Here is a 14,527-nt window from a genome sequence, read left to right on the forward strand (position 1 = left end):
GGAAACCCAATAGAGTAATCTTACACTTTATGTGAAAAAAAATATTTCACATGTTGATGAAACGCATTGATTAAAATATTTATCGACATAAATATTGTAAAAAACAAATAATTGTAATTCTAGTAATTTACAATTATTGTAGTGATGTAAATATTTTACTAATTGCTCTATAATGGTACCTTTGTCTATTAAATACTGGCAACATCAACTCTGTCATTTTGTTATCGTCAATTTTGACAGCTATTTATAGTCTCTTTTCTAGTTCCGATTGCCAATATGGTGAGTTTATGTTAAATTTAAAGTAAAAATTATCAAAGAAAATCTGAGTGAAACTAATTTGAAGTGCGACTATATTGTGTTTTTTGATTAAAGTGGGGAAGTAAATATGTGTTTGGTTGTATATTTCAGGGTGTCGACATCAACCATAAACATGATAGGAAAGTTCGGCGCACCGAAGTTAAATCTAAAGATGTGTACTTGAGACTACTCGTCAAGGTAATTTCTATAAATATGATTAGTTAAGTATACAAATCCTTTCATCGAAGGACATTGTATTTAAAATCAATCAATTAATTTTAATAACCTAAATGTTTGTTGACAGCTATACAGATACTTAGCCAGGCGCACAGATGCCAAGTTTAACCAGATCATTTTGCGTCGGTTATTCATGAGTAGAATTAACCGTGCTCCAATCTCCCTCTCTCGCTTGGCACGTCACATGAAGAAGCCTACTCGCGAGGGTCTGATCAGTGTGGTAGTCGGCACAGTCACTAACGATGTTAGGCTGTTCAATGTACCAAAACTCACAGTAGCTGCCCTGCATGTAACTGAGAAGGCCCGAGCCCGTATCTTAGCTGCTGGAGGTATGTACATATTGTTGTAATGTTGTTTTCAATTAGGTAAATATCTATCAATATCATCATATCGATATAGTTCATTACTCTATATCTTATTAATCAAAAACTCACTATTATTAGAAAATCTATTTGTAATTTCATTATAAACAAGCCAACCTGACATACTGTCCTATCATGACAACTGTTTCTATTTCTACAACTACCATGGCAATTATTGCAAAGCAAGGACTGTTAAAGTTGATGTATTAAATTTTTCTGTACCATAATATACATATAAACCCTCCTCTTGAATCACATCTATTGCTGAAAACTGAATGAAAAGCCATTATATAGTTTATAAGATTTTAGTGAAAAGATAGAGGAAGCAACTTAATTTTATACAATGTAAAGATTAAATTTATTTCAAAAAGTAAGTTAAAAATTACAATGTGTCTAGTATCTGAACCATGAACATAACTTTATAAGTCAATCATTGAATTACTTGTTAATATTAGTAAAACAAAAATAAAAACCAGATATATTATTGTATTTTAAATTTTAATGTAATAAGTTATACCCTAAAATTTCACTGAGGTTTCGATATTTCTTATATTATTGAGTACAATAAATTTTGAAATAAAAATAAGATTTATTTAATTAGCCAGTTTTATGGAGGCCTAATCACAAATGCACCCACCCTTACACTTATAATAGTTACCAGCACAAAAACTTTTTAATTCCATACTGAAGATCTCGTGAGGGCTAATAATATTTATGATCACAGAAAACATACATGATGAAGTTCTTCTCTACTTGCCTGTCTTGTTGTTCTATATCAAATATTTTTATTTTTGTGTACCTCTTTCCCTTTTGGTTGTTTGTCCCAGATGGTAACTCTCTGTGTGTCCATATCTCCTTATATGCATTATTTTTTGAAGTAGCCAGTTGTACAGAAGCAATTATTATTGCGGAACCCTTACACCAATATTAATTACCAACACAAAGACACCTAATTTTATATGAAATGAAATGTTGACAAGAATAATAATTGCAAGTAAAAGAAACAGGCCACATAATATTATACTGTAGTGGCTTATCATTATTACCTAGATTATAAATACCTTTGCCTTTGGAGATAATGTCTTAAAAACTTTTATGTGTATCCAGATTTTTTTCTAACAGACCACTTTAAAAATTTAGCTAGCCCCCAGGACCCCCTGCAGCTTAAATAGCTACCATAATCCCAAAACTCGACAAAATGATGTGAAGGTTCATCTATAGAAATAAGCCCTGCGGCTGAATCCAACAATGAGTTTTGAAAATAAAGTGAGAATATATTAGTTAATTCATTGTGCTGTGAGTGGAAGCCAAAAAAGTACAGTTGGCCAATCATAAAAGTGATTCCATCCAATTTTATCATTTTTTTTTTGACATTACTTAGTGGTGACATTATTTAGTAACCAAGCAAGAGTTTCTTAAAATCAAGCAACATTTTAGTTCTACTTTTTATTTATATATCAATTCACACCACGCCACTTATTGTAAGTAACAATTTGTTGTTCTCAATTATTCTAAAAAATTCTCTAACTAGTTCTTCACTGTCAGATCTAATAAATTTTCGTGGACTCCGCATACAAAGTGTAACTTACCATTTTTTTGCCAAAGCAGTGTTCTACATTGGTGTGACTCCTCCTCACTTTGAGAACTAATGCTCCAATCCTTACCTTTTATCCTTTCCTAGTTTCTACATTACTGGCTTCATCTACATTCTAAAAGATCTACTTTAAGATATTGCCTGCTCAACTTGAGATTTCACTCTTTATTTTCTATATTATTTCATCTAAATAATTTGTTATTTTTCAATGATTTTTTTTTTAGGGAATAGGAGGACAAATGAGCGTTCGGGTCACCTGTTGTTAAGTGATCACCGCCACCCACAATCTCTTGCAACACCAGAGGAATCACAGGAGCGTTGCCGGCCTTTCTTCATTATAATAAGCAATGGACATAAGTATTATTCCGATTGGTTCTGAAATTTTCGCAGACTAACTGAACATAAAACTGGCTCTTCATTTATTGGAATAGATTTATTTAATCTACAACTTTTATGATGAAGAATACATGTATGTTAATAAATTAGTTTAAAAACCCTTGTAACAACTTTTAATTTTGTTACTTCCAGGTGAAATCCTGACTTTTGACCAACTTGCACTTCGCGCACCTACTGGACGCAAGACTGTGTTGGTACAAGGTCGCAGAAACGCGCGTGAAGCAGTCCGCCACTTCGGGCCAGCACCTGGTGCTCCACGCTCACACACAAAGCCCTATGTACGAACAAAGGGACACGAGCACGCAAAACCCAGCCGCCGTTCAAATGTGTAATCTTGTTAATATAAGGACTACTATCTATTAATCCGGTTTTATTCCAATCCTCTACTTTAAAATATGTTGCACATTGTACAGTGAATCTTTTTCACTAATGTGCGCCGCTAGAGAACCGTTTCTGAAATTAATTTTCATGAATTGATTTTTAAAGCTTCAATTCATGAACATGAATTGCGTGGTAAGTGATGCTGATGCACATGATCTGGTATTCTGAATTGTCATAATGTGGCTCAGAAGATTGCCCAATAACTGGGCCTGCTTTTACCTCAAACTTGAAGCTTTTTGAACATATCAAAGGCCTAACAGCGGACAAAGACCAATGGCGGATGACATTTCTTCTAACACAAACTACTTGCTAGTTACAGGTTCTGAAGCTTGCATTTGACACCAGCATTCCGGTTGAACGTGTTCCAGCCCCAGACACTAGTTATCTGGCTATATAAAACTCCAAAGCTGTTAATTTAGCAACAGCAATACCAACTGGAGCAACGAGAATTAATTTGGTACCTACCTTATCTTCTACAGTATTACACCTATTGAAAGGTAGACATTTGATCCAGATAACGAAAGCTTTATTGTGAAGGCCTATTATCATACGAGGCACTTGGGTCCAAATATGATGGATGTCAGTTATAATCTGCTATTGTTTGGGAGAATTCGAGCTTTTATAAGACAATGTGTTAATTCATTCATCATTGCTACTCATCTATATTTCCATGCAAAGTGATGTGTTAAACACTAATAAATAATTTCTAGTCAAGTTAAAAAATAAAAGTATATGTATATTTTAGTTATATATATTTATTTAGTTATAAATTAATTTATCACAGTAAATAAATTAAAAATAGCACCAATTTATAATATAATTCTAGAGACAATCACAAGAAACAGTCAATCCAAAAATTAATTAGTGTTTCATCAAACTGCCCAATTCCCAATATTTTTTTCAACTTGCTCACTGCATCACTGTGTTGTCCTGCTGATTGTATCGCAGATTTTATGGTCCTAGCAATACTGGAAAAAATATCAAGGACAAGATGAGAATAATTAAAAATAGTCTACCACAAATTATAGAATAGGTACCTACTAGGGCTTCCAACCCCGTGGCCTGTATTCAATCTCGGCATTTACGGGACCACGAATTTACAATCCCGCGGGATCCCGCATATTGAAAATATGCACATTGTAAAAGAATGAATTTATCATCTCCACATTTATTTAGGTACATATTACTATTAAAATGATATCAATTAACTATATTATACTGTTTTTTTTTACAAAAAAAAAAAAAAATAACAAATTCTGAATAAAAAGCATATCAAAACAGAACAAATCGTTTTCAAAAAATACAAAGCAAAAATAAAACACATTTTAACTGATAAATTATTACTTAATAATTGAGTTTGTCAGCTTTTAATCTTAACTGAAACTAAATTTAGACGCAATATAGCCTGCAGCAGAAAACGCCCTTTCTGCTTCCACACTTGTGGGGTTTTTAAGGGTTTGTACGTGAATAAAAGATTCAGTGAATGTATTAATAAACTTCACGAAAATACGAAACAGTTCATAACTTGAGTTATTAAGGATAATATTTGACGCAGATTATCCTATTTTGAATCGCATGCACGCTTTTTTTTAGTCCCGCGGATCCCGCGCCCGTAATCCCGCATCTCGCGGGATTGGAAAATGGCGCAGGATCCCGCAATGCCGAGATCTCGGTATTGCGGGATTGGAAGCTCTAGTACCTACTAGTTAACCCGTTATACTATGTTTCGTCCAAATAAAAAAAACTAAGTATTTTTAACTAAAGTATTTATTTTTCTGAAACAATCCGATGCTCACGTTTTATTTTTGTACAGTTTCGGTTTTCTTGTGCGTAGGTTTTTTAATGACGAGGTTCATTACACAATTCAAAGATAAGAAAATTTAATCTACTCTTATATTGCAATAGGTTTCTGATTTTTATGTTAATTCGAGTATGATGTTATGTTGTTAGGGTGATGGGCGCAGTGTAAACATCACATCGGGGTCATATCCTAATTAAACCCACCCTAGGTTTTAGTCTTTTGTTATGGGTTGGCTATGACGCTTCACATTATTTTGAATTTTTTGGATCATCTGCTCGTACCTACTCATTTATAACATAATAAATGACATAAAAAAGAAAGTTCCTATAATATTAGGGTGATAGAAAAGATTTACTAATAAATTCCGCCGCGGCAATATACTACCGTTCGCATATGATATATTTCGGTAGGAATGTTAAAATAAATTTTGCGGCCGCAACAAAATATAATTTTCATGAGTAGGTAGTTACCACTTTTTAATTACTTTCACAGCTACGTGAAGAAATATGAAGAACACTAAGGTATTAAATACTCTGGCTATTTAGACATACAAGACATACACAGTTTTTAAAATAAATACTTTTCGAAACCGTCTTCCATGCCGAAAACTGTCACGTTGTATTTAAATATACATCGTGTAACGGTCCTAAATCTAACGTTTACATGTAACGCTAGAAAAGCTGACGCTAAGCTCGAACAAACAGCCCGCGCGACGAGCGGCCCGAAATTCCGTATAAAAGCTTCGCATCAAAATGCGTTGATTTTATGAATTTGTTGAAAGCCATTGGAAATGTATAAACAAACAAGTAATTCGTAAGGTAAAAATTCGGAAATTGTGATCTAAAAAGATCGGCCTATCTGCATTTTTACTCTTTGAATTGTGTGAATGTGAATATTATCATGATTCAAATATTTACTGTTCTGTGATTGGAGAATGAAAAATGCTGTCGGCGGTCTTTGTAAAATCAAAGGATTGCCTATTGTAAAGGAACCTACACTCTGCACGGTACACATTTTTAATTCAAGATATTTTTGTTATGTTGGAAATTAAATGAGTTCACTTTTGTATTTGTAGATTATGGGTACGTGGGCGCCTTTTTCTGCCGTGAAGCAGAAATGTATCAATATTATTGTGTTTCGGTCTGACGGGCGCTGTAGCTGGTGTAATTACCGGGCAAATGAGACTTAACATCTTATGTCTCAAGGTGACGAGCGCAATTGTAGTTCCGCACAGGAATGAACTTCCTTGTGCGTTGGTTCCGGGATGATACGATATGGGTACCTTACCGTACGCTCGTTTGTGCTCCTTTTCCATAAAAATAATAATAGTGAAACGTGGGTGGAAAAAATACACCTCTGCCTAACCCTTCAGGAATACAGACGTGAAACTGTGTAACGTTATGTAATTTCTTATTTTGTTCATAATCTGTTACGCAATAACAGGAAGTACGTTATTCTAATTGTATGTGAAATTCATAAACACAAGCCACGTGCTATTGTGTGATTTCGTCTAGTGTGCGTACCCCTTAATCATAATCCCAAATTCAATGGAAATTTTATTTAATAATTTTTAAATTTTGTGAAACTCAAGGATTCTTCAATAGCTGCGAAGGATACAAATAAGAAGAATGATATATATATAATAATGTTTAAGTCCGTAGGTAGGTTACCTAAGTTTGTTTACAAACAACGACTCGGCCTATATTAAATGGCGGTCTCTTAAGTTAGGGTTGTCTAAGAAAGTAAATTGAAAAATAATATTTTTGTTTTGTAGGCGCTCTTTTATTTATTCCAATTATTTAAACATCACAATACTATTGCATATCTATACTAATATTATAAATAATATTATAAAGCTGCAGTGTTTGTTTGTTTGAACGCGCTAATCTCTGGTACTACTGGTCCGATTTGAATGATTCTTTCAGTGTTGGGCAGTCCATTTATCGAGGAAGGCTATAGGCTATTTTTTTTTCAAAATTAGGGATCCGTAATAAAATTGCTATTTTGTAACACAAGGTGTAAAATCGAAAACCTATTTTTGCGTGCGCTGCAAAAACTATTGACAATAGAACAAAATGATGTACAGGCTATAATATAGGCAGTATTTTATTACTTATAAAACTATCGCGTGAATTATACTTTATATGGCAAAACAACGTTTGCCGGGTCAGCTAGTGACTTATATAACGTAGCATTGATGTTATACCCTTTCTGATTCACGCAGTATACTAAACTGAATAACTTTTATGTGTTGATGATGCATGAAAATCCGTTCAGAATTATTGGATTTACAGGCAGACAGACGTGGCGGGGACAGTTTAATAAGATAGCCTGTATATAGTATGCAAAAGACGGTAAGTATGAACTTGCTTTGGTAGTAGTATCTAGTAGTTATTAGAAATGACATCAAAAAGAATTCTAAAGGAATCAATTTTGAGAAAATAAATGCCTTTTAATGTTGCAAGGATGATATGATAGTACACAATATATTATACTGGGCTAATACTCACCCTAACCATTCTAACTGCAGTGATTTTATATGTCGATGAAGGACAGTATCGTTAAACTTATCATTGCTGAGTGCAATGATTATTCTATTCATAAGCGTAGGATCTGCAAACAGCAAAAATTTATTAAAAATATGAGAGATGAGCGTAAGTAGATTAATTTCATAGATTTTGAGAGTAAAATATTTTTAATGAAATACTGGAAAAGGTAAACTTAAGTGCACATTTACAAACTATATACCGATACCGAAAATATGAGATTGCATGAAAGGTTTTCTGCTATTAATCTTTAGAACGAGCCAAAGTAGTGTATCCGTCACCTCGATAGAAATGTAAACAATGTACTAGAAGTGACATGACGGCATTAAACATGTCGCCTTCCAGGAGACTTATAGTCCAGTGGAAGGCTCCTTTGCACAGGATGCCGACAAGATTATGGGTACCACAACGGTGCGTTTTAATGCCGTGCAGCAATAATGTGTAAGCATTGTTGTGTTTTGGTCTGAAGGGTCAATTAGTGAAATTACTGGGCAAATGAGACTTATCATCTTGTCTCAAGGTGACGAGCGCAATTGTAGTGCCGCTCAGAAATTTTGGGTGTTTCAAGAATCCTCAGCGGCACTGCATTGTAATGGGAAGGCGGTATCAATTACCATCAGCTGAATCCTGCTCGTCTCGTCCCTTATTGTGATAAAAAGAAGACCATGAAATCACTTTCAGATTTGGTATTATTCGGAACGTCGGACGTGAAAAACCGCGTAAATATTTCAGTATATCTAACTGTGGAATTTTTTTCCACAAGCTGTCCATACCTACCAATCAAAATGTAACATGTATATGTACCCTATTTGCGATAATTTTAACCATCATTATCAGCAGTGTGCAAAGGTGAATCATTTTTGAGTTAATATTATGTTTTTTAGCTTTTTTCAAAATAAGTAAAAGTTGCATTTAAAAAAGTATCTATTTAAAATCTCATATTTTCTTCTGATTTATTATATTATATTACAAACGATTAAACACTGGTTCCTATTTCTCAATATTAAAACAACAGTTACCGGTCCAAATTTAAGAATGCGTGACGAAAATCAATATTATTTTAATATTTTTATTTGCCTTAAAAAAACGTTATGAAAGATGGCTTGCAGAGAATTTTAAAAACGTCCGTAATCTTTAAACGTATATTGTAACCTTAAAACTTTCAGCTACATTTTTGAAATAATCTGTAATCCAAGTATCATAACGGGTTTTTTTAGGTATTTTAGGGGAAAAATATTGAAAATAATGTGGTTTTTGTCTTTTGAGAGATTTAACAGCAAAAATCCATGATGGCTCAAAAATTGTTCACTTTCGCCTAATGGGGGTTTAAATTATCAGAAATAGACACCCTTATCATTTCCTATACCTTCGTCGAACAATAACCCTGTATGCCAACAGTCATCCCATTCTTACTGTCGTATTATTTAGTTTACTATGATCAGGATCTATACCTATTCAAATTCAAATATTTTTATTTAAAATAGGATTTAAAATCACTTATTGAACGTCAAAATCTACCACCCATTCAAAAGAGACTGCCTCAGACCTGAGAAGAATGGGCGCAAGAAACTCAGCGGGATTTTTTTTTTAATATAAAATATGGATTACAATGTAATATCGTACAATAAACATTTATAATTAAAGAGCCTGAGGGTGTTCGCTTTATTCCCAGTCCGTGGTGTCATTACGAAAATCGTTTATGCTATAATAACCTTTCCCACACAACGTTTTTTAACAATTCTTTTAAATTTCGTAACACATTTGTTTTATAATCTTTACATTCTCCTTTACGAGTTTGGCTTGATAGTATAAACTTAATAATAAGTTATACACTGGCCTGCAAAAGTAAGTATCACACTTTTCAAATTATTTATTTTTCTTAACAATAGATGGTAGAGATTTGAGATTAAATACGTTTTGTTGCAAATTTTATAGGCTTTAATTCTTAGAAACTAAAATCATACATTAGTAACATTTTTAACTTAAAAAAGATAAAACAATGAAAATAGACATTTTTAGTTTAGTGTAAAAAAATTCAACTAAAATGTATTACATGTTATTTAATTTTTAATAACTGGTATTGCCTCCTCGAGCTCTGATAACAGCTTCGAGCCGGTTTGGCATACTGAACACTAGGTTTCGGAGCCGATGTTGGGGAATATTCTCCCATTCTTCTATCAGGGCCTGCTTTAGTGCCCTGAGGGTAGTAGGTGGTGGTCTGCGATTTCTGACTAGCCTCCCAAGCTTATCCCAGGCGTGTTCAATCGGGTTGAGATCAGGACTTCTTGATGGCCAAGCCATCACGCTGATACCGACCTCCTGGATATACTCTTGTACGATATGAGCAGTGTGTGTGGGCGGGCAATATCATGCATCAGCATCGATCCATCACCCATTTTTGCTAAATACGGCCCTGCATACTCATTGAGAATCTCTTGAGCATATCTTTGCCCAGTGAGGGTGCCATTTTCTATGGCTACTAGCTCTGTGCGACCTTCTGAAGATATGCCAGCCCATACATGTACACTGCCTCCACCGTATTGGACTCTTTCTGAGATGCAGGCTTGAAGGTATCGCACACCAGGTCGCCTGTAAACACTTCACCTTCCATCAGAAGTGTAAAGGGAGAATCGAGACTCATCTGCAAACAAAATTCTTGACCATTCTTCTTCATCCCACTGCATGTGTTCACGGTCGTATCGCAGTCTCGCTACTCGATGCTGTCTCTCGAGTTTTGGGCTACTCGCTGGTCTTCGGGGCTTCAAATTTGCTTCAGCAAGTCTTCTTCTCACTGTCACTAATGTAGTCCCTCCGGGTCTGAAGTAGCTGTTGCTGGACTTCAACTGCATTTTGGTGGCGATATCTTAACACAGTGGAAATAATATAACGATCTTCTCGGGCACTGGTACACCTGGGTCTGCCATTACAAGGTCTCCTCAGATGGTGTCCAGTCTCAGCGTACCTTCGCTTTACCTTCTGGACCGTTCGTACCGTCACACCCACCATTCTTGCAGTGCGACGCATACTGATGCCTAGTTCCAGAAAAGCCATGATCCTAGCACATTCTTCAACTGAAAGAGGCATGATAAATAAAATGTTATGTGCTTTTTAGCATAAATTTTTAAAACAAGACCCATCGATCTTGAAAAAAATTTAAAACAGAAAGAAAAATGTGAATGGTAAAATTGTAATTCGGAAACGTCCACTTTGAAAAAGGAATGGTTTTGTTTTTGAAGTTTTTTTTCAGCCAATTCTTAAAAGAAGGTTACCGACTATAAAGTTTTTATGTACAAAATTAAATTTTCTTTGGAGTCCTTTTTATTTCGAAAGTATATCTAGTGAACTTAAAACGTTATCCCAATTTTAAGTGTGATACTTACTTTTGAAGGCCAGTGTATTATATATCCACCAACACATCTAAATTTGCAAGTAGTTACAAAAAAATTAAGTAAAATAAATAAATACATCAATACTCACATTTTGAAGGAAGACTACCATCCCACTTGCATTGAAATATACCATCCACTTCTTCTAGAAACAATGTCTGGTGACATTGTTTTGTACTAGAAATTTCTTTACTACTTATACTAATTTTTGGTGATTTGTTCTGTGTTTGTGGCAACACTTTGAGTAATGTTCGTACAATTTCGTTTGGATCATAGGCGTTTGATTTTATTGTAATCTGTAAAGTTCTTTCACATTAGCTATTACTACTATTTAAAAATTTACTGCTTACCTTAAAAATCGATAGTGTGCTGTGTGGGGACAATGTATAAGTGTTATAAGGCTTTCAGTTGGATACCTAGACGAGTATACCAAATTATGAGTGGGAGGGTCCTTGCACTGAATGCCGGCTAGATTATGGGTACCACAACGGCGCCTTTTTCTGCCGTGAAGCAGTAATGTGTACGCATATATGCATTATTGTGTTTCGGTCTGAAGGGCGCCGTAGTTAGTGAAATTACTGGGCAAATGAGCCTTAACATCTTATGTCTCAAGGTGGCGACCGAAATTGTAGTGCCATTCATAAGTTTTGGGTCTTTCAAGAATCCTGAGCGGCACTGCATTGTAATGTCGTAACGTCCTGCTCGTCTCGACCCTTATTGTCATAAAATATGTGAAAAAACATTCACAATACAAAGCCTTAACAAATACAAGAAAAAAATTAAGTTCGCGCACACACACACACACACTTCTAAATATATTATACTTAGTATAAAATATTACGAAGTATGATGATGGCACGTATCTTCCATATATCCTGAAGGCGAGTACTTACGTTCATGTACTGTGTACTCTATCGAGATATAGATTATAGCCTTGACAAAGGCCTCCCCTAAAGATCTCCACGTCGATCGGTCATGCGATGCCCTGACCCAACCTATTCCGGCGATCTTGACCAGATCGTCGGTCCATCTTGCGGGTGTCCTAACAATATTGCGTCTATCGGTACGTAATCGCCATTCGAGGACTTTACTGCCCCCCCGGCCATCTGGTCAAACTGTGTGCCCTGCCCACTGCCACTTCAGTTTCGCAATCATAAATAATAATTATATGTTACCTATCCAAACGTTGTCAGCCTTCTTCAGAGCCTTCCGCTAAGATTCGTCTTCAATCAATTCATCGAGCACTGCTCGTGCCAGAATTTGGCGAGTCAACATCTCCTCAGGATCTCATAGACATGTGTTTCGACTTTAAGCGAAACGCTTGTCGAATTGATTGAAGAAGCGAAATTATACTCAAGAAGGCTCACAAGATTTCATGGATTTCTCGAAATAACACCTCATTCAATAAAAAAAAAAGTGATTAAAACACTTCCATATCAGAGGCTTATGCCTAGCATGTTGTTCAATCTTTCATATATAGTTAAAGTTTAATTTAATATACTAATTTGTTCAATAATTAAATCAAATTTTTATTAATAATGAAAATTTTTATAACCTTATATAAATAATGGTAAATATACATAATTACGCATACATTTTTTTATCCAAATAAATGAATCAATTTAAATTATTTTGTTTTACTTTTCTGTATTTGGGATATAAATAAAACAAAACTTTACCACTTACATCAACTCCAGTTAGAGTGCAAAACAAAACAATTGTAAATACAGGCTGACTAAGCATTTTTTCCAATTCCCTCAGCGACATGCAGTCATCATAGTTGGCTGAACAAGAATCTTCAAAAATGGAGCCCTTTGTGTTTTGTGGATATAATTTATTTAGTAAGTCTCTACTTGTGTAAAGTGTCTCTGAGTAAGTCATGGAACCAATTTTCAACATCCAAGTGAAACGAGAATGAAGCATTTGAAATATGTCCTCTTTACCTAAAAATAATTAAGTATAGATACACTACAATATTAATATAAAATACTATCATACCTAGAGGTAAAATATTTTTATTTTGTGTTCAAAACCTGTTTGGAATAGAAGGAGAAACAAGCATACAGGTCACCTCATATTAAGTGATAACCACCACCCACATTCCTGCTGCAGCAGGAACTGCAGGAGAATGAGGAGTGTTGCCAGCCTTTTAAAAAAGTATACTCACTTTTTTTTAAGGTACCCATATCATATTGTTTAGAAACACCACACAAGTAAGCTCATTCTAGGTCTATGGACTTGCATCCCATGCCACTATATAAATTTAAAAAAAAATGCTCATTCAAAAGTTTAAAATTTAATGCATTAAAACAATGGGAATAAGTTATTTGCTTCCTATTCTCATCTAAGCTCAACTTTTACAAATTATTTGTCATAATTTCTACTCACCAGTTAGTTGTATTAAGGATCGAGATTGGCCAAAGTCATTATTTCCGGTATTCAACCTCAGGGCTCTTTGTGAATAAACACTTTGTTCATGATCATAAACAACTTCAGCTAGCTGTTGTAATTCTTTTGCTACTTTCTGTAATATAATTTTTTTATTTATTAATTATAAACAAACAGTTTCTCCTTAAATTAATACCATGGAAAACTGTCAGTTTATCTACAGGATCTAGCTATTGTCAAACAATAAATCCTAAAACTAATTTAACAACTGTTACTGCAACAATAATTAATTCTTCAATTTTTTTTTAGTTTACTTTTGTTTGGCTCCCATTGAATGTTCTCCGGTATATCTTGACTTTAACACTATTGTATTGTTACATAAAAACTTACTTGCATATGGTCAGATAAAATAGGTGTGATGTTCAGAAGAAACATCTTATCCTTCATCAGGACTACTACTGAGAACATTCTCTTCAGACCTCTAGCTCTGGTATCTTTCAATTGAAACATAAGGCTCAAGACGTGGCCCTGAGATTCACTAAAGTATACAACACCCCCATCTTTGCTCCAACTAACCTAAAAACACTATTTTCAATTATAGAACACTTTTTAAAGCTACTGTGGAAATATCATTGAAATTCAAACGTCGATCAAAGTCAAACTATTCCAGACTTACTTCGCAGGTAATACTTCTCAACGCAGCTTGTCTCAAAAACATAGTTGTTTCATTGTTTGGAACTGATTCTTTACTGCAAAATAAAATTCCAGCTTCGTCCTTAGATAAAATAACAGTTTCTGCTCCTATGGAAGTGCAACCACTGCACTCAACTTGGCTTTTTAAGGACTCCTTAGTAGGTCTTTCATCGTCTGTTGTAAATGTACAGAATACAGGTCTGGGGCCATGAGCCTCGCAAAAATGGCACAGGCCAATTATAGCGTTCATTTTCAGTAAAATAATATTTATAAAAATAAAAACAACATTATAAAATTTGGAATAAAAATAAATGATTTCATTTAATCTAATAGCTCATACGACCTGAAGAGTACCTACATACCCATTACCCAAAACCAGATTACTTATTTGTTTACCGTCTGTCAGCTGTACGTCAGCTGTTTACAATTTTTTTTTAAATAAGAGC

At 34.5% G+C, this 14,527-nt stretch overlaps 2 protein-coding genes across 3 annotated transcripts; one reads left to right on the forward strand and one right to left on the reverse strand.

Annotated features, from left to right (window-relative positions):
* Positions 1–204: 204 nt before the first annotated feature.
* On the forward strand, positions 205–3,245 carry LOC126966551 (60S ribosomal protein L18). Its single transcript, XM_050810686.1, has 4 exons — positions 205–279; positions 409–495; positions 602–863; positions 3,019–3,245. The coding sequence occupies exons 1-4, from the start codon at positions 277–279 to the stop codon at positions 3,216–3,218; spliced, it is 552 nt and encodes a 183-aa protein (XP_050666643.1). The 5' UTR covers positions 205–276; the 3' UTR covers positions 3,219–3,245.
* Positions 3,246–4,004: 759 nt separating this feature from the next.
* LOC126966511 (folliculin) lies at positions 4,005–14,451 on the reverse strand. 2 transcript variants are annotated; one of them, XM_050810627.1, is made up of 7 exons: positions 14,065–14,451; positions 13,779–13,964; positions 13,389–13,524; positions 12,687–12,943; positions 11,092–11,296; positions 7,579–7,681; positions 4,005–4,235 (listed from the first exon to the last, which is right to left on the reverse strand). In XM_050810627.1, exons 1-7 carry the CDS (start codon positions 14,329–14,331, stop codon positions 4,100–4,102), a joined length of 1,290 nt encoding a protein of 429 aa, XP_050666584.1. In that variant the 5' UTR covers positions 14,332–14,451; the 3' UTR covers positions 4,005–4,099. The 2 variants fall into 2 exon arrangements, with proteins under 2 accessions (XP_050666584.1, XP_050666585.1); XM_050810628.1 differs by having other exon boundaries at positions 13,779–13,973; positions 14,065–14,212.
* Positions 14,452–14,527: the final 76 nt, after the last annotated feature.

The sequence above is a fragment of the Leptidea sinapis genome, chromosome 10, assembly GCF_905404315.1.
Source record: "Leptidea sinapis chromosome 10, ilLepSina1.1, whole genome shotgun sequence".
In the NCBI taxonomy this organism is placed as follows: domain Eukaryota; kingdom Metazoa; phylum Arthropoda; class Insecta; order Lepidoptera; family Pieridae; genus Leptidea; species Leptidea sinapis.

Excerpts from the sequence above, each read along its gene's own strand:
- LOC126966511 (XM_050810627.1), bottom strand. The coding sequence starts at position 14,331 with ATGAACGCTATAATTGGCCTGTGCCATTTTTGCGAGGCTCATGGCCCC. Across the intron at positions 13,525-13,778 it reads TTTTATCTGACCATATGCAA|AAAGTAGCAAAAGAATTACA; the intron begins GTAAGTTTTTAT and ends ATTATATTACAG. Across the intron at positions 7,682-11,091 it reads TGGTAGTCTTCCTTCAAAAT|ATCCTACGCTTATGAATAGA; the intron begins GTGAGTATTGAT and ends TGCTGTTTGCAG.
- LOC126966551 (XM_050810686.1), top strand. Across the intron at positions 496-601 it reads ACTTGAGACTACTCGTCAAG|CTATACAGATACTTAGCCAG; the intron begins GTAATTTCTATA and ends GTTTGTTGACAG. Across the intron at positions 864-3,018 it reads CCGTATCTTAGCTGCTGGAG|GTGAAATCCTGACTTTTGAC; the intron begins GTATGTACATAT and ends TGTTACTTCCAG.